Source organism: Carassius auratus, chromosome 48 (assembly GCF_003368295.1).
Source record: "Carassius auratus strain Wakin chromosome 48, ASM336829v1, whole genome shotgun sequence".
Taxonomy (NCBI): Eukaryota; Metazoa; Chordata; class Actinopteri; order Cypriniformes; family Cyprinidae; genus Carassius; species Carassius auratus.
The window spans coordinates 6,023,144-6,046,773 of NC_039290.1; the positions used below are offsets into that span (position 1 = coordinate 6,023,144).

At 35.6% G+C, this 23,630-nt stretch overlaps 1 protein-coding gene and 1 long non-coding RNA gene across 2 annotated transcripts in view; one reads left to right on the forward strand and one right to left on the reverse strand.

Moving 5' to 3' along the window:
- LOC113065638 (von Willebrand factor A domain-containing protein 1-like) overlaps positions 1–6,025 on the reverse strand; it is a 14,267-nt gene extending 8,242 nt beyond the window's left edge. The window contains exon 1 of the mRNA XM_026237070.1: positions 5,637–6,025. Coding sequence (XP_026092855.1) covers positions 5,637–5,721 — 85 coding nt within the window. The 5' untranslated portion in view covers positions 5,722–6,025. The remainder of the gene's footprint in view (positions 1–5,636) is intronic.
- Positions 6,026–14,708: 8,683 nt separating this feature from the next.
- Positions 14,709–21,670, forward strand: LOC113065352 (uncharacterized). Its single transcript, XR_003278995.1, has 4 exons — positions 14,709–14,944; positions 18,380–18,481; positions 20,289–20,426; positions 20,947–21,670. It is a non-coding gene; the product is annotated as an uncharacterized LOC113065352 (long non-coding RNA).
- Positions 21,671–23,630: the final 1,960 nt, after the last annotated feature.

Genomic DNA, 23,630 nt, shown 5'->3' on the forward strand with positions numbered 1-23,630 from the left:
TAAAAGTACTCCTTTTTCAATTTTACTCAAGTAAAAGTACAAAAGTATTCAATTTTTTATGTACTTAAGTAAAAAAGTACTGCAAGATAGATGTTTGCAATTTTATATAGGCTACTTAATTTAATTTTATATTAGCACATTTTTTTTATAATCCTACTGCTCAAAATACCTTGGATTTTTTCCAAAATAACCACTATATGGATTCAAGATATTTTTGTTGTTGATATGGACTACGCTGATGAGAGTAATGTTCACTGTGAAGCTTACACTGTGATGTACCTGAGAGAAAACAGAGATGACCATCTGATTTTCACCAGTAAGAACAAAGTATTTTAAAGTTTGTTGTTTTACAGAACATCAAAGTTACAGTACAGACTAAAAGTTTGGACACACCTTCTCATTCAAAGAGTTTCCTTTATTTTCATGACTATGAAAATTGTAGAGTCACACTGAAGGCATCAAGGGCTATTTGACCAAGAAGGAGAGTGAAGGGGTGCTGCGCCAGATGACCTGGCCTCCACAGTCACCGGACCTGAACCCAATCCAGATGGTTTAGGGGTGATCTGGATCGCACACAGAAGGTAAAAGGACCAACAAGTGCTAAGCATCTCTCGGGGAACTCCTTCAAGACTGTTGGAAGACCATTTCAGGTGACTACCTTTTGAAGCTCATCAAGAGAATGCCAAGAGTGTGCAAAGCAGTAATCAAAGCAAAAGGTGGCTACTTTGAAGAACCTACAATATGACATATTTTCAGTTTCACACTTTTTTGTTATGTATATAATTCCATATATAATTCCACATGTGTTAATTCATAGTTTTGATGCCTTCAGTGTGAATCTACAATTTTCATAGTCATGAAAATAAAGAAAACTCTTTGAATGAGAAAGTGTGTCCAAACTTTTGGTCTGTACTGTATATATGACATGATAATAAGGCCTGAAGTTAGGAAGAACATTTTAAGGAAAAAAAATTATAAAACAAATTTCATAATGATTTTTTCCTTCCCAAATCTTGTCTGTGGTTTAAAAACACCCTTAGCCAAACGGGGTGCATCTCTTCCCACTGATAATTACTGTAGTTACCATGTTCTGAACATCACATCCTTTCTTTTCTAACCAGGTGTAATATATATATATATATATATATATATATATATATATATATATATATATATATATATATATATATATATATATATATATGTGGCTGAATAAAAATATTTGGACATTATAAAAATTACATCAACTTAGCACTAACAAGCTTGTTAGCTAGACAGTTAGCATCAGCTAACAATATTTACTTATTTTCAGTACGATGAACATTCATGTCTGTCTACTCGTCTAGTTAATCCAAACAATATACATATGTATATAATAAAACTGTTAACATTACGGCAGCGGTGAATTTGAACGTGCATGAGTTATTGTATTTAATCTGTGTTATTTTATGGGGGGGGGGTTTGTTGTTGTTGTTTTTTTACGTACAATTGATGTGTCTGCATCGTCTGCACTCGAGCATTTCAGTGGGCTTAAACAGATCACTCTTTACTCTTTACTCTTTTGACCTAAATATGATTTTCAGTTACAATAATTAATCCAAAATTTCGACATAACTTACTTTTAGCAACATCAGACGCACGCGCGCTCACAAGATCACCCGGTTCTTACTTCTGGAGACTCGCACTAAACGGTTCATTTGAATCAGTGAGTGGTCGACTCCAGAACAGCTGCAATCGGATCATTCTAATTCGTAAACGAATCGTTTGGTGCGATTCGCGATCCGATTTAAAAGTTTCTTTTGAAAAGACTCAGTTCGTTCATGATGAATCAGACACCGCTTCTGCGTGTCGGAGCACGTGATATATTATAGGGAGTAACGATATGTTTTATGAAATGTAGTGAAGTAAAAAGTACGATTTTATGCTTTGGAATGTAGTGAAGTAAAAGTAAAAGTTGCTCAAAATAAAACTACTCCAGTAAAGTACAGATACTTGAAAAATGTACTTAAGTACAGTAACGAAGTAAAGCTACTCCGTTACTGTCCACCACTGCCAGAAATACACTGTATGGGTCAAAACTTAATTTGGACAACTTTAAACCAGATTTATTAAATATTTGAATTTTTTTGCACCCTTAGATTCATTTTTATTTTTTTTACCTTATGACTAGTTTTGTGGTCCAGGGTCCCATTTTATTGTTTGCCAGCTGTATATCGTAAGTTTGATTGGTTAAAAAAAAGCATGTATTTTCAACTAGCAACATCTATCATTCATACACAAATAAGTTTAATATTTAAGGACTTGGTTCAACCAAAAATAAAACTTCTGTTATCATTTACTAATTTTTGCCTGAGGGTAGAACTGTCTCTTTAAGGTTAGGGTTAAACAAGAGGGTTTGATAGTCTTGTAGGGCTGCATGATTATTTGATTAATCAAACAAATAGTCATTTATGTAGAAATATAAATTGTATATATATATATATATATATATATATATATATATATATATATATATATATATATATATATATTTAAAAAATGCATAAATTTACTTTACTTACAAAAATAGATTATTGTTATTCATTCAATATGTAAAAAATCATAAATATTTATATATTTATGCATTTTTATTATTTAATTAATAAAAATATATTTTTTGTTGTTATGCATGTAGTTTTTAATATTTAAGAGAATATTTAATTATAATAATATTTCATATTTTGCTACAAATATTTATCACATTAAAATATTTTAAATAGTAATATATTAATTAGTAATAATACAAAAAATATATTATTGTCATTATTTTCTAGTCATGTTGATATAATTAATCACTGCATTTTTAACCAAATTGTGCATACAAGCAGAGCAAACCTAAGCTTTTTTTTTCACCTCAATTTAAATTGCAATCGCAATTTCTGTCATAAATTTTATCTGATTTATTTTTTTTTATCTGATTTTTCACTCCAAATGGTGCAGACCTTCAGTTTCAGAGCTTCAGATGTTTACTATGGAAAGTTCAGATGCTGTGTACTCACACTCCCTCTTTACTGACCACAAACTCATTAAATGTTTATAGAACACAATAAAATAGGGAGAAACTCTGAGAAAGAACGGCCAAACAGAGATAAGTGTAAAAACAAGTGAGGAAATAAGTAATTTGTGAAGGAAGTGGGCTTGAACGGTAGATGCTAAAAATAAGGATAAGAACACAGTAGTATTTATTAGCATACGGAAGACCTGGGAGCCACACAATATTTCAGGAGATGGAACATTTGATTTGGCCATCAAAGGAATTTCCTGGCAGAGAAGACCTCCAACCTGGAGCTGCATGATAAACATAAACAGATGGGGGAAGGAACAGCCCTGATACTGGATGTTACAGGCGGGAGGCGGATGGACGACGAAGGGCAGGCATGGAGGGAAAGGGGGAAGTGAGAATTGGCTGTTCCATATTAAGAGGTTAAAATAAGGAATGTAGAGGATTTTTCAGAAGTCCCTGAAGAGGAAGAAAGACTGCGTGCAGAAAAGAGCAAGAGAGCAAGTGGGCGAAAGGCCACAGAGAGCCAAGTGTTCGCCACCTAAAACAATCAAAAGTCACCCACCCAAGTCCTCTGAGAAGATCTGGAGGCGTCCGAACCGATTTGAATCAAAATACAAAAGAATCTTGCAAATCTTAAGCATCTTGCACTATTGCAAAAATATTTGTTGCTCAGTTTTTGCTTTTTTTGGTGACAAACGTCCTGTTTCACAAATTAATTTGGATGAAGTGCATAGTTGGCATAGTTTTCTTCTGCTTTGCTAAGAGAAAAGAGCCCATCGGGTCACTTGAACCTGCGACTGCTAAATAATTGACCTTTGCCAGACCGCTTGGAAGCAGGGTGCGGTGGCACTTAGCACAGAAACTCCTGTAGTCAAAGCCAAAATGCTCTAGGCTCTTCCAGAATTACTCTCTGTGATTCACTGTTGGTGTGTCTCTGGTTTTGTTCAGACAAGCAGCTAAAATTAGTTTTTTTTGGCATTTCAGATTCTAATCTGATTTGTTTTGACATTTTTGTTTCTCTAAATTCTGCGCTTACATCTCGCAATACATTTTTCTTTCCCACTATGGAATAAAACAGGTAACTGTGCAATTTTTCTTGCAATTATGAGTTTATATCACAATTGCAAGTTATAAACATATTCACCAATTAACATCTCTCAATTCTAACTTTTTTTTTCAGAGTTGTGAATGAATCTCGCAGTTCTGCATTTATGCCTCGCAATTCTCGCAATGTTTATATCGTTGTAAGATCTGACTTCTTTTGAGAATTAAGAGAAGAAAGTCTGTATTGTGGGATATCGAAGAAAATCCTAAATTGTGAGATAAAAGGTCGCAATTGCATAAATTCCTCTGTTGCATATTTTCTATCATGCATTTCATGGTGTCTGTGGGATGTCATGACAGACATCAGCAGAAGCAAAATGTACTCAATACCTTTATTTTCTGGAATTTGATAGGTTTCTCATAACCCTAAAGTGGTTGATAGCCTAACATTAGTGACTGACAGGTAAAGTCCTTTAACTCGCATACCTCATTTGAAATGTATGTCAGCGATGTGCTGACAATTTTTCGCAGTTTTCTATTCATACAGCTAATACTCACTTGTGATTAATTTGTGAAACCTGAAAATGTAAGGCATTCACTTTGATAATAGAATTTTAACAGAACAAGATATATAAGACAACACACAATGAGGAAATACTTTACTGCAACTTAAAACGTTTACGAATAGACCCAATTCATATCAAGTATTTGGTTATTTTAAACTTTTCTTTTGCTCCGATCACTTAAACTTGGGCCATATACTATAAAGGGCAAGAATTCGACATGCTGCCTGAAGCAAAAAGCATTTACACAGGTTTTATTTATTTATTTATTTTTTCTAGCTCATGTTTGTAATGTATGTATTCTGCTGCTCCTTCATTCATGTTCATCAGAAAGTATCTCCATATTTCTTCTTTCATTTGCATTATTGTTTAAAGGGATAGAATAGAATAAAATAGAATAGAATAGAATAGAATAGAAATGCACACTAAGCTTAATGTTAACTCAGCATTGATCAAAGTAGTTTTTAACTCTTTACACTTTAATATGATTCTAAATGTTAAAATTAATTAATATGCAATAGTAAATATGAAATAACTATGTAAGTGTCTTTGTTTTGCGAAATAAAAGCTTGGTTATTCTTCTGAATCAGGTACCGACTGATATGACTCACCTGGATCAGGTACTGACCACGTGACTCACCTATCGAGTTTTGAATAAACCTTTGTGGCTTAATTGAATCAGGTATAGAGAACTGTAATGATTCAGAGTTTTGAATAAAACTATAAAATAAAAAATAAAAATGTTTCACGTAATGCTCAATCAGTATAGTTCACCTAAATCACACCCTGATGAGTCTTGAAGCAGAACACAGCCTATCGTTCTGGTTTTGAGTACTGTATGAAATGACTCCACTGAATCAGACACCGAGTTCCGAATTAAAACATGTGATTCGCGTAAGTTACGTACAGAGTCCTGAATAAAAGAATATGATTCACCAGAATCTCAAAATAAGCTCCAAAATGAAAACGTGACTGAAGCGACTCACCTGAATCAGGTACCGAGTCCTGAGCGTCTCCTGTCCACAGAAACACGCTGATGAACACGCACGTGAGCGCTCGATGGACCTCCATGATGGACTTCAGTTCTGGACGTTTTAACGCGTCTACATCGCCTAGCACAATTTCTATCCAAACTGTACTTTTAAAGTCGCATTCAACACAGTCACTCACCGGAGCGTTTTTTTTTTTTTTTACTGCTATAAAATCGCAGCTGCAGCACCTGCGCGTTTATTCTACATGATTTACGCGTCGAGAACGTGATTTACGCGTCGAGAACGTAAAAAAAATACACACGAAACTTTTCGCTCTCACATAAACTGCGCAGTGTTACGGATTAATACTCTCTCTCTCTCTCTCTCTCTCTCTCGGCTACTGAACGCATCAGGTTCCCTCCCTCCTGTCTGCTCTGTGCACTCCTCCTCCACTGATTAAGACGGGGACCAGCGTCACCATCTGAAACTGTGCCCGGATTCTGGTCCTTTCTGGTCTTTATGTTACAATTAACGTCTTGCTAGGGAATGGGAATATAATATGTATCATTATGGGTAAATCCTTGACCAGTTGGGCAACACAAGTAATGAACAATATGCAACTGCTATTTTAATGATTTCAAATAAATAATAAAAAGTTGCATTAATTATTCTTGAACTAGTCAAAGTATTTGAAGGGACAAAAATTTGAAGGGACCAAAAAAAAAAAAAAAAATTCTAACATTAGATGTTCTAAAGGCAACTTTCTGCCAGACACTGTAATGAACCACATGTGGCATATTTCCCATATACAGAATTAAAGATCCCTAAAGCTGTGTTCAGCGTTACACACCTACTAAGCAAACATGTGATATGACAGCTGTGGCATTGAATTGATTTTCAGTACCTTGACCACAATTCCTCCTTTGAACTATCCCTGGGCAAGCCCCATGGAGAGTACAACATATTTGCAGAGATTGCAAAATGAATGACTGGATATTGCAGTTCATATAAACATGATCATGCAACTCAGTGTTGGGACAGTGTTGTTCATTGCTGCACCCAAACCAGTCTAGACACGCAGAGCCCGAACAACACTCATACGACTGTCATCATTTCTACAGTGTCCAGCAGATTCGTTCATCCAATAAATCAGGTGCATCTTTGCACCTGGAAAAATCTGCTCTGGAGTGTGCATAAACAGCATTCGTATTCACTTTCAAAGAAAAAGGTGCAACGGTACTCTGTTGTGCTCATCGAAAGGTGAGGTAATATCATTCCAGAGAGCTTCGAGAGTGGAAATTAAGTGGGAAAAGAGTGATTTGAATATCAAATAGCACTGCAGAGCAGTTGTTAATCATAGACCAAGTCAAAAAGACTGAGCATGGACTTTCCACTTGTTGAATTTCAAGGGCTTAATAAAAACAGAAATAAGTGACTGAGTTCTCAGCCAAACGGCTAATAGCTGTTGAAGTGAGTATGGTCTGGGAATTGCTTGATCACATGATCTCACTTGTATGAACTGGATTGTGAGTCATTTGATGTGAGTGGATGTGAGAGATGGGTACAGGACATGGCACTCAGAAATAGTGGAGTGGAGCTCCTCAGCAGCTTGTTAAAGGGATAGTTCATCCTAAAATGGAAATTCTGTCATTTACTCGCCCTTGTGTTGTTTCAAACCTGCGTGAGTTTCTTTCTCCTGTTAAACACAAAAGAAGATATTTTGAAAAATGTTGATTACCAAACAGTTGCTGGTAGCCATCCATTTCCATAGAATGAAAAAAAAAAATACAATTGAAGTCAATGGCTGCTGTGAGCTGTTGGGTTACCAATATTTTTCAGAAGAAGAAGAAACGAGGCAGTTGTTAAGATGTTGTGGGTGGTTGCTACTAGTGTGTTTCAAGCAAGTTGATAGGTTGATTTTCAGTAGTTGTTAGGGCAGTGCTGTCTGGTCATTAGACAGTTGCTAGGGTGTTCTGGGTAGTTGCTATAGGGCATTTCTAAGCGGTTGCAAAATAGTTAATAGGGTTTTCTGGGTGGTTGATAGGTTGCTGCTATGCACTTGCAAAGGTATTTTTAGTGCTTCCTTTGCACTTCCACTTCCACACTACTCTATATCTTTTTATAATTTCCATTCTATTTCCAAAATAATAAAGATTATTATTATTATGCAGGATTTTTACTGGTCAAGCAACACTTTTTCAGACTTGGTAAGCACTATTTTATATTGATATTGATTTGCAAAAGCCAGGCTGCACCACCAGTGAATTCATACTAGTTTAAACTTGTTACAGGAAGAGTAAGCAGCTCTTAAACGCCCTCAGAAAGAGTTTTCAGCATGTAATTGTAGAAAATACTATTTTTTTTTTAAAGTGAATCAAAAACTGCCATTTAGCTCTGTGCACAAAATCGCTCTGTAGTTCTTTCAGCTGTTAGGCAAAGTCTTCAAGTTGAAAGCAGCCTGGTTATCACAAGCATGAGAATAAACAAAGCCATAATCTGATTTCTGTTATCTGTGTGCAGAAATGCAGGCAAAGCAGGTTGATAAACACATCAACCATGATCAGAAGCACTCAGTACAAGGAGCCCTTGAGGCCCGTTCCCTAATGAGGACCAGACAGAAGACATAAATTATGAGCTTGCATGCTAAAACCAAAAACACTAAGGAGTTTCCCCATCCCGTATTTGTAAAGATCGGCCTTCCTGACTCTAAAAGTGGCTCTTCAGTACCTGCGTCACTTTGACTTCCCTCTTTGTGTCAGAATGACCTGACTTTCCATGCTCAAGGTTTTTGGTTTGTGCACATTTTATGGATTCCCAGATGGGGCCCATGTGTGGGTATTCTGTACGTCTTTAGCTGTAAGTGGCTTGTAATCTGTGTTTATTCACCACAATTTACATATTTTGTATCTATAGCAATCATTTGCTCATCATGGGCATTATGCATAATGGAAAGTTTTTTCCATCCCTATAGGTGTCAGGAAAAAAGCATCTGTTTCATCACAATTCCAGCATTCAGAGTTTCCCAGTTTTATAGCACCAACACCCACTTTACAACTTTTCCATGCTGTGCTCCCACACTGTGTCTCCCTGCCAGTCCATCACATCCAGCACTAATTACGACAACATTGGTGCAGCTACTACCCGTGAACAAGGGTCCATGATGCATTTACAGCATTTCAGAAAGCTTGGAAAGAATTCCTCATTGGAAGAGGAATTTCCTAAAAAAAACAAAAAACTATTATATTTCTGGACAAATACAATGAGGCCCTTGAGTCCTCTTCTGTTGTCCACTAAAGGATCCTTTATTAAGAGTGTGTTTGTGCTAGAACTGAACGTTTTGAATGGAAACAACATAATGTGTGGGGTTAAACTAGTAAAGCTCCAGTAATCTTTTTCATTCAGCTCAGATTTAGTCATAGGTCATGTGAGTAAGTCTGGATAAAGGGCACTGGGCGGACTTTCTGACTTAATGTCAATGGGTGATAGCTTATTTTCCCATGAGAAGAAGCAGCAGCAGAGGTTCTTGAAAGAGGGTGTTGATCCAGAGCGTTGTTTTTAAATGCTCACAATGCAGCCAGTGGAATTATATAGCTTTGAGTCAAATGGCATTAACTAAAATCTGTTTCTGGTATACTTATTTTTTTTTAACAATATTATTTTGTTCAATACCATTTAAGGTTAAAATGCAAAAAAAAAAAAAAAAAAAAAAAAAAAAAAATTAAACAAAATTTGAAAATAAAGAGAAATAAATATATACAGTATATCATATAAATTATAGAAATATTAAGATCTAAGATCACTGATGCTCCAGAATGGAAAATTATGCTCTAAGAGTGTAATGGGTGGAACATTTTTGAATAGAATGAAGATGTGTAAAATTTTCTTATTTTGCCTAAATTTCATATTTATTTATATATTTTCATATATTTTTTCATTTAGTACTGCCCATCAGTGAGTGTCAAACTAACTGATTTTATGTATGTACAGTATGCATGCATGTATTTATTTATTTGTATTTTATATGGGTTCATGTGTGTGTTTTTTATTATATGCATAAATATGCATGTGTGTTACTTTGCATATGACAAAAATGATGTGCATGTTTTAAAACTGAATAAAACCGTAATCACATAAAAAGCTAAATTAAGCTGAGGCACTTAAAATAGATGTAAATTGGACCAAATTTGTAGGATTTGAAAGCGGAAAATTAAATATATTTTCATTGAAACACTATTAATCTGACAAGAAAACAAATTGTAAAATCTATAGAACTAATGTTGATAGCACAGTTTGAAACATTGTTGAGACAATTTCTTTTACATTTTAGCTGTCTCCATTTAATCTCACTGATCTGTCTAGAGGAACACTTAAGATGTCTCATTTATGATGGGAAACCCATTTTTAACTTTCAATGCAATTTAGCCTTTCCCCCATCTTGGCCAGAGTCTTACACAGCTGCGGTTTCCTTTTATATTTCTCCTTAGATGTATCATGACCTATTCTTCCACTCCCCACCCCTATCATTCCCAAAAGACTGTCCAGATGCCTTTTTCCATAGAAACACGCGAATACACCATCACACAAAAGCCTCGCTCGGTATCGTCTTTCTACAATTGAATTGGCAAGGAAGCCAAACCGGCCTTACGGCTTGATATATGTAGCTTTGGTGTTTGGTATAAGACCGGTAGCTATTTTGAGAGCATGTTTGTGTGCCACAAATGATCTTTTTAGTGTGTTTACCTTGTCTGACTGTGTGGATGTCAAGAGAGTGTATTTAGTTCATATTGCCTTTGTCTGGGCACCAAATTCCCCAAGATCCCCCCTTTGCTGCGAGGGCCTGTCTCAACAGATTTGGCTGTGGATGTGTTGAAAACACACACCTATAGTAGAACAATGGTTGCTAGGACAGATCTTTATGTGTGTGTGTGTCTGTTATATCTCAATAGATGTGAGGAGCTCTTGATGACAGGGAGATGACGGTAAACCCAATGCACTTTTAGCTCTGAACTAACAGCTTTAGCACCTTTCTTCTGTTCACATTTGCTTGTCTGTTCTCTTGGTTGAATGCAAGCGCGAGCGAGCGTGTCGTTGGCATCTCGTCAGGCTGATGGGATTGAGATGGAGTAGGTGTCACGGACCCCAATCCTCAGTCTGTCTGTCTAAACAGTTACATTAAAAAATCTGAGAAAAGAAAAGATCTCACTTAACTAAGATAAGCTCAGCTAAACAAACTAACAATGCCGAAGTGAGCCAGAAAGATAAGACTACAGATTCAGTGTTCCAGCACTATTGGCTATTACTAGTTTATTATTTAGTTAGTTAGCTATTACTCAGTTTATACATCACAAAACAATACAGCTTTATATATTTATGCAGTATTTCCATAAGATTTGAACTGAAACTACATTGTTCACATACTATTTACTATTGCTATTTATTTATTATTGCTTATTTACTTGAATATCATAAAACAATCAAACAATACAGCTTTATATAGTTATAGTTTTCCATGAGATGAAAACAGAAAGTGTTTGAATAATATTTACTATTACAATTGTGTTATTTATTTAATAACTTTTTTAGAGATGTATTTATTGTTATGTTTCCTCAAATATTATTTATTGTTTTACTATATTTGTATTTATTTATTTGCTTATTTATTTATTGTTCAGTTCAACATCACAAAACAGTACAGCTTTATATATATTTACAGTTTTTTTTAATAAGATTTGACACAAAACCTGAAAGTGTTAAAATATGATTTACTATGAATATTTTATTTATTTATTTATTTTACATAAAACATCTTTGATATATATATATATATATATATATATACTTATATATATAATTATATATACTTATATATAATTTATACAAAAATAGTTTTATTTATCTAAATATTTTTTCTTTTTTGTTGCACATAAAACAAGAATTCAAAATAATAAAATATTGATTATAAATATAAATAATATAATTTATTATTATTATTATTATTATTAAATAGTTATAGTATATATTTAATAAATATATATTATTATTGTTTTTATTGTAATTTATTCAATCGATTATCTCTGTGGTGCACATGTTTTTAATTTAGAGATCTTTGTCAATCTCTGTTTGGATTTTCTGTTTCTATGGGTTATGAGTTTTGGGCGTTGCACCACAGAACTGAAACTAAAAAAGAAAAGAGATTTGCTCCTGATCTGTTAAGGCTGATGTTGTTTCTGCATGTGTCTGTATATCTCAGGTTGCGTGTGAGTCTATCAAGTGGAAATGGAGAGGAAGCACAAATAAAGACATCTGTAACTCACACTGGTGTATGAACAGGATGTTTTGATCTCAAACTAAAATGTGAGATTCTTCACTGACATCTATTTACATGAAGGAAGGAGCCGGGTTAGTATTGAGTAACGTCAGTAGCTAGTTCTTCCTTTCTGTTCTCCTTTCTTAAAGTCTTGACCTCGTCACCTCTGTAAGAGATGCTACCAGGCACAGAAAGAAAAGTAGACAGGAGAGAACATACAGATGTGACAGGAGATATGTGCAAATGCACACACATCTTGTTTTGAATATCAGTTTCATATTTTCCAGTTAATTCTTGTGAAAAGACTATGAATAGACATGTCCATGATGGTGTGTACAGACTTGTAAAGCTGTGAAGACGCATTCAGATTTAGTTATTGCTCTAAGGAGATTGTTGCTCAAACATTAGATATGCTTTTTTAGGTTTTAGAAAATTATGTAATCATGCATTTCACAAACCTTTCTCCTGGATCTTCCCAAGTATGGGCTTTTACTGGAAAGAGCAACAAGATTCAGCAGCTCATAGACCTTATATAAAAACAGGAGCGATTGAGATAATAAGGCACACAATAAGAATCTGAATTAAAAAAAAATAAATACCACCTGTCAAAAAGAGAGTTATTAGGCAATGCAAATTATGTAACTCAGACAAATTGCTATAGTCAATCATGTTTAATTAAAAAAAAAAAAAAAAATATGGCCAATTACCAACTATAATATACAGTTTAATTCAGAAATACTTTCTGGGATTACACACACACGCACACACACACACACACACACACACACACACACACACACACACATAGTTAACATAAGTGTTCAAATACTATTTACCATTACTATATATTTATTTACTTATTTATTGTTTAGTGCATATATGTATGTATGTAGGTGATGTGTGTGTCACAAAAACATGTTTTGTTTTTGTAAAGCTTAGCACATTTATTACATTTATAAATACAAACAATAAAATCTGTGTACCTGTGATTGTTTAAGCTCTGCATCCAACATAGCGTTTGTTTAGTGGCAGCTTTATATGGATCTGTAATGCCCTCTGCTGGGCAAAAAAAAGGCAATTTTTTTTTATAGGGCATATGTTTATGTAGGGTATTTATATTCAGTCTGTTTTTTTCCCCCTACACAACTAAGAGAAAAACTGAGGAAATTTATGAGGCACAAAACGAATAATTAATAACATAAATCTTCCCTACAACATCCCATAATACTAAAACCACGATCACGTCTTCCGGTTTCCAACAGTCAGAAGAGGTGAGAACAAAAGTTTATTTATTACGTTTGAAATCTGGATATTTATCTTCGAAAAACGCATGGATTCCCTACAGGGGGCCTTTATTCACCCTCCTGGAGCCATGTGAGGGACGTTTTATTACAGATGCACGCACTTTATTTAATGTCTTCTGAACTGTTAACAAACACCACTTACCTAAATTGATAGGCTTGGAAGAACAAGAACAATATTTAATATAGCTACAGTTTGATTATTCTGAAAGAAGAAAGTCTGATACGCCTAGAATGCTTCGAGGGTGAGTAGATGGATGAATTTTCATTCGGGTGAACTAACCCTTTAAGTTTTGGTTAAACAAGGGACATTTTTTCTTGCATTATAACACACCGCATCTTTAGCAGTGCATTTTCAATGTATTTTCAGGGACTTTATATGATCTCGAGACCAATTAGTACTACATATGCAGTGTAATTAAAGCATATTTCGCATCATGTTTGTAGTGTCATGAAGTGTCGCGTGTTTATGCAAAGTAGAATGTTATTTTGTTTGAACAATGTCAGAAGCTTTTTCTACTTTGTCCCCTGTAATAAGCATGCAATGGAAATGTGGAGGACTAGGTTTGATGTGGCAAAGTCTGTGTATCTGATATTGAACATTCTTCACAGGAACTTTGTACATTTTTTTTTTATTTTGCATTTAGTCATTTTATAGTTACAGGCCAAACAAAGTCAAACAATTGACCTATATTGAAATGCCAGCTGTGCATGCTTCTGTTTGTGAGGTTTGGTTAGCAGTGACTGAAACACAGTTTGCTGCTCAGCAGAGGCTTTTTTTTACAGCTGGCACTACAGTACAATTCATTTGTTTGACAGAAACTTTCCTTAATAAATCTTTATCTGACCAAGATCTTCTGTGCTCCAAGAAGATCTTCTGTGCTCCCAAAAATTATATACACCTGGCTATGCGTTCTATACTAGACTAACTGAGACTTGTCATGGCACTTGTATTCTGTTGTTGTTCTCTTGTTGACCTGACTGCTTCTATTGTTCTCATTTGTAAGTCGCTTTGGATAAAAGCGTCTGCTAAATGATTAAATGTAAATGTAACTACAAATTTTGTGCGAGATTGGTAATTCTGCCTCCAGTCTTATTCTCCATGTTATCATTTTTTAAATTTTTCTCATGTAGGACATTGTGATGCCAGGGCTGGAGTGATCCGGCATGTCAGCTGTCTGCTGCGTGTGACCTAACAGCAGCTGGAGCTGGAGAACTCCTTTGTGGGATTTTGGGGGGATCTCAGCATTTAAAACACACACTGGTTTTGCTGTAGGATGGATCATTTCCTAGAGATTGTTTCCACAAAGCCCACGTAGAGCCATCTGCAGATTCACAAAGAAAAGTCAATAAAGGGGCACAATCAGTATCAAAGTGAAATCAGTGAAAGTGCTGTGAAAATGTTGTCATGAGGAACAGACCGGAATCTGTTTGCTGATATCTGTCTGTTTTTTTTATTTTTTTTGGACCGTGCACAGCCTTGAGGGTTTTGTATATATGCAGTCTAGGTCAAGGTTTTTCCTTTCAGTTCAGCACATTCATTTTAGTTTTAGTTTTTAATAGAAATCAGTTGACAATGAACAAGACCTCTGAGCTTTCATCAGCTGCATTGAGCATGTTATGAATCAAATTGACTATCTCTCAACAGAGAAGAGTCTTCAAGAAGGCAGAAGATAGAGAGAGGTCATGAATTGTGGCTGTGGGAGGAGGAACAGGTGAGTCTAATGCCTTGAACGTACGTTTTAAGCTACATTGGTCTCAGCAAGGTGAATGTCAGTGAAAAGTCAATAGAACATGCGTAAAGCTTATATGTTTGTTTGTTTATTTGTAAAAATTAATTTAAGAAAATTAAGTCCTTCTTTTTTTTTTTTTTTTCTTTTTTTTTTTGATTTTCATTTTTTAGAACATTGAAAAACATGTTTTCGTTACTGTAATGCATTTGGTTAATTTATTTATAATAAATATGTCTGTAATTTATATTTAAACAATTTAACTACCATAAAGTATACTGTAAGATATTTTATTTGTGACTTATTACTAATAGTGTTATTATTTGAATATTTTAATAAATATATATTTATTATTTATATTTTACGTATTTAATTACAGTAATACATCAGGGTGTTTGATTTGTGATTTTATTATTATTATTATTATATTCTTTATTTAATACACACACACACACACGTGCATCTATTTATGAATTATATGAAATCTATATATTTATATATAATGTAAATCATACATAATTATGAATAAATACACATGTAAATATTAACATTTATACATGTATGTGTGTGTATTTATACATGTTCATATAAATATGCACAGCACACAGACATATATTATGTAAACACAAACTTTTATTTTGGATGCAATTAATCGATTTGTCACCACTACTGAAAAAAAACAATAATAACAACCAGTCTGTTATTATCAATTCAATTCAAGTTTATTGATATGAATTGAATTGTTATTATCACATGAATTATTTATTGAACTTTTGTGTTCATGCTAAAATTGCTGTAAACCTTGAATGGCTAATTGCAGTCTTTATTTATTGGATTTACACGACTTTAATGCAGTGTTCCTGATTTATATAATTTCATGCATGTTTCATGTTGAATCATTAGGCTGCATTACAGGACTGATAGTTGTGCTGAATGAAAATGATGATGAAGTTACAGTCCGTTTGCTGGTTTGAGTAGAATTGTATAAAAGCCTGCTTTCAGAGCAGATCATCAGCTGTCATTCAGAGTGAATTGAGCTCAAGGTTATTGAGTTGCTTGGTGTTTCTTCAAATGCAGTTTATCTGTGCGCTTGCCTCTCTTTATTTCTGTTTGCAAATCAAGTTTCTGTTTCCTCTCTATGTTTATGTTCATTTTTTATATATATGAGGAATGTATGTTTTTATGCATGAGGAAACCTAAATGAATTAACTCATTTTACTCAGGCCATAAAATGAACAAGCGGTTGGTTTTCAATTTCAGTTTCTTCCGATGAGTTCTGGCAAGCATCTTCATCTGCAGCAAACTCATCTACATTTTAGACGGCCTGAGGTTTGAGTGCATATTCAGCAGATGTTCTTGGGTGAAATATTCCTTTAATGTAATAAGCCCAAAGTACCCATGAAATATTCTTGACATTAAGGTTCAGATTGGCGGTTTGTTTCAGGCTCCCTGGTCCAGTATAGGAGCGTGTGGCGAGCAGTGGTGTCTGAAATGGCATTGGCGTTATTTATTGGACCTGGGCTCTATTCTGGACTCATTATGGGATGGGCTTGTTAGTGCTCAAATACACACTATGTCTGCTTTACTATGCTAATGCTGTTAAGCTATAAAAAGTCTCTTTTGCTTTTTCTTATGTAAGTGTTGAACTGTGCAGTCGTAGTTATGCCCTTTATCTTAAATCTAGTCTAAATTGGGGCATTTTTGACAGTCGTCTCAGTAGAGATCTGTCGAATACGGAGTACGTTTCTCTTAATTGTTGAGCTTGAGCTAATGAATTTATTCACATGTGTTATAATGAATGATGATCCAGTGCTGGAATTTCTCATGTTTTGCTGAGTGGCTGTTACTTTTAACCTCTCCCACGCTATCTATCAATAGATGTTCATGTATGTACATTTGGCTATTGAATATTGATTGACAGGCTTAAACTGTATTTTGATAACAGGATTACAATAGAAAATAAAACAGCTCATATAGTATTTTGTTTGTCCCCTTGAGCAACATATTACTTAATTGTTCTGTCCCTATTTTATACCCTTTTGCAAAGTTCCTTGTAAATGCACTTTAATAATTGTAGCATCATGAAAGATTTAAACTGCCATGCATTGCTTGGCTTGCGTCTCTGCTGGCTGTGGTCAGTGTGATCGATAACCCCTGGGGAGTGTGCCTGAGCCGATCAGCAGAGGTGGGAAAACACCTCGCACAGGTGCTCGGGAGGCAAGCACAGTCATGCAAGACATCGACTTCTTCAAGATTCTCCTTAGTCTTTGACCACTTCAGTTCAATGCGGCTTGAAATGACTCATCCGAAAAATGTTACAGGTCACATACAAGCTCGAAAGACAGTATCTGTGGGTCATACCTGAGGAGAAGGACCTCTGGCCCAAACTGAGCAAAAATATGCAATTTGAATCAGTTGATGATATTTATATGGCCAAAATGTCAAATGAAATTCCTATTTTCATTACAGACTAATTACATAAAATGCATATGAATATAAATTTTTACTATATATCTTTCAATAAAAGGTCTTGGTAAGATGGTATTTAAAGGGGGAGGGGTGAAATGCTATTTCATTCATCGCTCGTGATTCTTTAGCTCCGCCCACATGTCATGCCTCCAGTCGGTCGTGTTTTTCCGGGTAAAATCGGTGCAGACTATCTTTCTCTTATGAATATAATAAAACTAAAGACTTTTTGGAGATATGAAGGATGCAGTACTACTCTATAGGTACTCAAGTTTAACAGGATATTGAGTGAAAACGAGCATTTCACCCCCCCTTTAAATGTTTCATTTTCAAAGCAATGTAGTTTCAAAACATATAATGCACTGAGAAATGGACAAATAAATGTTCATGTGTTACACCAACATGATTATTCAGAAAAACAAAGAATAGATAATTAAGTAAACCAAAGTTGCTTCAGTCCAGTAAAGGTTCATCACACGTTTGCAGTTTCAAGCCTCTTATTTGTTAAAAAAGTGGACGTTTAGTAGAGTGTAGTTAGGCCTTATATTAAACATGATACAGTTGGAGTTAATCATCCATGTAAAATTAACCCAGAATATTCCTTTCAACTGTGAGTATAATAATCTGCAGGGAAAGCGGCCTGTCAATCTAAATGGCTTTAGCCTTGTAGCTCGTCTCATCTACTTCTGTCTAGAAGAGCTCGCGAATGATCAAGATACACTTTTTATTCATATTAACGAGTCGCTGATAATGAGAGAACATCCTTTTGTCTTAAGACCTCAAGAAGTGTCCACATGAGAGAGCTGGACATGGCCAAATTTCCTGCACGCCAGATTGAGTCGTGTTCTCTTTGTCATCGTAATGAAAGATGGAATCTGAGAGGTGTGAGGATGCAAATGAGAATCTGATGGCACAGAGCCGATTGAAGGACTTTTGTCTCTTATTATCGGGCAGGTCGTGAAGGTGTGTTGCTGAGGGCCCCGTGGACGGATTGGAGAAAGCATGGCAGCGACTGTCAAGGGCAGTGTCTGGGAAGATCGGTAATGGATATTACAAGTAAGACACTATTACAGTGTTTCTCGATTACTTAAACACATTTCTTGAAACTATGCTTCATATTCTTAAAACAGTAAACACAAATCCACAACATCTCACCCAATTACCCAAATATCCTCTTTTCAGGTCAAAATGAAGTTCTACACTCAAAACCATTCACTCTTGCTGAAAATCCAAACTATGCCCTCAGACATCACACACAAGCCCTCGAAAACACACACACACACACACTACAACAAAGTCTTACACACTGGTGAGATACAGTAAATTCAAAACAGTACTACAAAAACTAAAAACAAAACCAGTAATAAGTTGTTGCTTGTGGTTCTCCCACTCAAGGAACATTTCACATGATGAACACACGTGTATACATTTCCACATTTTCTATTCCTTAATGTACTGCACAGTACAATAAACCAAACAACAACAAAAACTATTCTGCCCCAGCATCACACCTTTGGTCTGGGACAGACATCACAGGCTATACTGGCCCTAGCCAGGCAGCGAGGGTAAAATCCTCTTGCATGACCGATCCACCCATCACACATCAACTGTGATGTCTAGTCAGTCTTCTTCCATCCCATCGTCTCTGTGTCCTACACTAATAGAAGTACTGATTTTACAAAAGTACTTGATTTTACAAAAGTATCTGTATTTAAGGCAATTTGATGCATGTGTTGTAACAGAATACAGCTCTCAAAAGTTACAGTAGAGTACCCCTACCTGAATGTTTCTATGATCTAGGCGAAAGTGAAGCAACTTAAGTTTGGCTGAACTCATTGCCCAGCCTCCCTAATAGTCATACCATGGACAAGGACATGGTCAACTAGTGGAACAAATTTCATCTAAGACTCCTTGTCTCTTTGCCCCTCATCCTCATCCTTCACCTCTTACTCCACTCCTTACTGCTCTTCCTCCTCTCTGATGTCCTCGACCTTTTCAATCACATCTCTGTGGATCCATTGTTCCACTGAATGAACTGAATTGGGCTCTTTTATCTATCTATTAAAGTTTCTGACTGATGTTTGATACATTTTGACTCTTAGTGTTTCTACGTGGGCATCTGTGTGCTAATTGAGCTCAAGCTATGCTGACTTGAGTGAACAATATTGAATGCTAGTGCTTTCTAAATGACCACATGGTGTAAGCACTGGGAAATGTAGGGATTTGTGTGTAGAGTTTTGCAGTAAGAGTTCACCAAATCTGAATCATGTGTTAAAGCAGGGGAATAGTGATTATAGTTCAGCAAAATGGGTGTGCTTTCTGAAAAGATTTTTGTTTTAAAGCCTGCTTATACAGTAGTTAAGCAGTCGAGAAAAACTGTAATGTTATTCCTGCTAAGGGTCAAGGGTTATGTTCAAAGCCTTTAACGGTTAATTTAACTCTTTCTTTTTTCTGTTTTACACTATTGTTCAAACTTTTAGGCCGGGTAAGATTTTTTACAATATTTTTGGAAGAAGTTTTTTATGCTCAGTAAAAGTGAAATGATATAACACTTTTTTTCTTTCAAAGAGATTTCTATTTTAAAATATTTTAAATTGTTATTCATTCCTTAAATGGAAAGCTGAATTTTCAGCATCATTACTCCAGTCTTCAGTCAAATTTAAATAACACATTTATCGAATTGAATTTTTGGCCACCGGATTAAGATTTAGATTTGACAATTTACTCATTTATTAAAAAGTAACAAAGTCACTGTTAACTGGAGACAAATCTGGAGATTATGATTTAGTTTACTATGTTTAATCATTTGTATTAACTATTGTTAATTCTAATTGAAAGTTTCCTTTTGTTTTTATTGTTTTAGAGGGGATTGGCTTCTTGGATTCCTGTAAAGATGTTCATCTGTCCAACTGCCTGTCGCTGGGCTCCAGCCAATCAGTTCGCAAGTCCGGAAATAATAAATGTTGATCTGTCATCAGTGGTGAGCAAACGCATGTATGCGGTGAGTATGAAGTTCCTGATGTTCTCGATTAGATGTTGTTCTTTATTATTGTTTTCTGTGTTTGTGAGATGCATTTACATTCAGATTCAGTTTTCTGACTGCAAAAGTAAACGCATTCAACACAGTGGCACAATGTTGTATTATCACAGTCAACGTTTAATTTCCTTCAAGTTGGATGAGATTTGAGGTCATCTAAAGTTACTTTTTTGGACAAAATTATCTAATGGTTATTATAGAACACCCCCTGATGTGAAAAGAAAGGGTATTGTTATATTGTCACCCACAAAAGAGTACAATTACTGTAATTACTGTCACAGGAAATTGCTCATTTATATTCGAGTGGCGACCTTAAATTAAGTGCTGTTACCTAATTAAAATAAAAAAGAAAAATTACCTAAAAGGGTGTTATTTTATGCAATGCACAAATGTATTATTTTTTTTTTTAATAAAAATCAAGACAGTTGACCTTAAAGTGATCCTTTCATACCAATACACTGAGCAAGTCTTTACATCTCAACAGAAACCTCATGCCAGTCATCGATGTGACATATTGTAAACAAAGGACTGGATCTGAGATGTTCCTTAACTCACAGACACAGAACACAGGTTACATCACATCTGCCTTAATCCAGAACAAATAAAGAAATGCATTGTATTTTTTAATCATGACATGCTTTTTTCGTGAAAGCAGTAAAATAATTTTAATGCAATGCTCAATTATATCACTTAGATAAATCATTGGGAGATATGGCAAGTTAATCAGTTCAAGAACCCTGGTTATGCGACTGCAATGTGAGGCATGTGAAGAATTGCACCTTCGTTTGGCATGTGAAGAAATGTTAATGAGCAACTAAATTAGCATTTCCTGAAATAAATACCAGTGCTTGTAAGAGAATAGTGTTTCAGTTTTAGGTTTGAATTACCGGTAGGTTTAGGTTTTTTCAGAGACACTTTAATCTCAATATTCATTTAAAAACTTAGCAGATGTCACGTAATGTGATGTTGCCATGTCAAAGCAGCTATAGTGAAAATAAATTAAATCAGTCAGCCAAGTTAAAAACATTACAACCCCTTGAAAAGACTGTGTATTCTATATTTTTATTTGTTCAAAATTTAATATGGCATCTTACCTTATGTATATTTCACACTGGTCTTTGCCTGTGCAAAACATTGTTATGGTGTTCTTTTAGTCTGTTGCTAGGGTATTCTGCATGGTTGCTAGGTGGTTACTTACTGTGCGTTCACACCGCCAGCGTCGAGAGCGTCAAAGTGGCCGGAAGTCATTCATTTTCAATGTGAGCCGGCGTCGAGCAGCGGCGAGGAGCGGCGCGGCGCGACTTGGCCGTTGAGAGCGTCGAGGAGAGTTGAAATCAGGGCAACTTTATGGTAATGATCTATGACGCGGTTGGGCAGCAACCAATCGGAACGTAGAAGTCCACCGCTTGAGAGGATTCCAGAGAACGCAGCTCCGACCATTAGTTCCCAAGCACAATGGAGGACAGGTTGATTATTGCTGTTTCGCGTTTGCAATAATCTATGATGTGTCCCTGTTTACGTACAGGGACATAAAAAATAGATTAAAAGTGATACGTGGACCAAGGTGTCTGAGATTGTTCATTTTAAGTAAAGGATCTTAATATTTAGTCCACAACAATATTTAATGAGGTTAACTTATAACTTTACCCTCCTTGTGGTTAGTCTGCACGAGATCAACATGCTGTTTGCTTTGCGGCCGCTTTAAATTCAAAATAAGCATTCGATCTACGTCAGAGCGTCTGAGCGCTCACGAATCTTTCTGCAGCGTCGTGAGCAGAGCGGCAAGAGCGATTTTTGACGCTCTCGACGCCGGCGGTGTGAACGCACAGTTACTGGCCTGAATCAAAAGATTCTAGCCTATTCTCTGTATGTTGTTTCAGGCCTTTCTGTTTATAATATAAGTCTGTGGGAGTTTTTCACCACTTTTAATCATCCACCAGGGCATGAAAAAATGTACATTTGATAGCTTAACATGTACTTACATACATTGCACAGTTTGAGGTATAATGCATGCCTGAGTTATGCACCAAAGCTTGATTTTTCTGAAAGCCTTGCAAGCACCATTAAAATTTGAATGAAGATATCAATATATAAAAATGCACTGCAAGCACTGTAAAATTGTTAGGGAATGTAAAGTCTTTTCCACTTGCTTTATGTATACTGGGTATATTTAGTCCACCTCTTAGGTAAAAGGACAGGGAAAAAGGGAAGAAGCTGGCAAACTACAGCTGGTACATTTATATCAGGAAAAAAACAGGCACTCCAGAATCAGCTGGCCAAAGCAGAGTCAAGGGGAACCATCCATGGACATTTCAAACAATGATACCTCAGACACCACAGAGACAAATGTAAACAAAGACAAGAAACACTGGACTCCATCAGTGAATGTGATGGCATCCCTGACCCCCGTCAATGGGAACGTGCATTTGCCATGTGCTCTCAGAGTCAAGAACCATGTTGAACCATCTCAAGATGAAGGCAAAATGGACAGAGAAAATTAAAGTGACACATACTGTGACACGTACACATGACATTTCCATAATTCACAATTCAAAAAAATATGGGTCGGGTCTAGATGGTATACCTTGTTCCAAGAAATTCTCCTGAGAGTCACATTTTCAGCTACCAGGATTGAGGGTTAGGCGTAGGGTCGCTGGGGGACTCAAATAAACACAGTGTTTGAATGTCACGAAGACTTTTGGTAGAAGAAGTGTTACCATCTAGACACCCCCAGGATGTAACATAGCAATATAAGCTAGAATCAACTGGAACCTTGTCTTTTTGTCATTCTGATATTGTCTTGTATAAGTTATTTGTGGATGTCATCTCTAATTAATATAGATTTTTTTTAAGCGCTGCTCAATAAAATTTGTGATAAGCTGCTATGTGAAAACTGTCAGTATTTTGTATCGACCATTTCCCCCTTCATTAGAAGTGGTTTGCTTTTTAATGAAGATGTGAATTATAGTTCCAAAGACAACCCACTTGACATTGTGTGAGGTTTTAGTGAGATTTCTTTCGCTCTCGTCTGCTTTATCCATCTGTTGTTTTGGTTGTTATGGTAATGAATGAAAAAGGGTGCATGTGGAGTCTGTTCTAAATGTACAGTCTCTGTGGTCTGCCTTGAGGAGTGATGCAGCCTTCCAGTTTAGAACTTGACCATTCCAT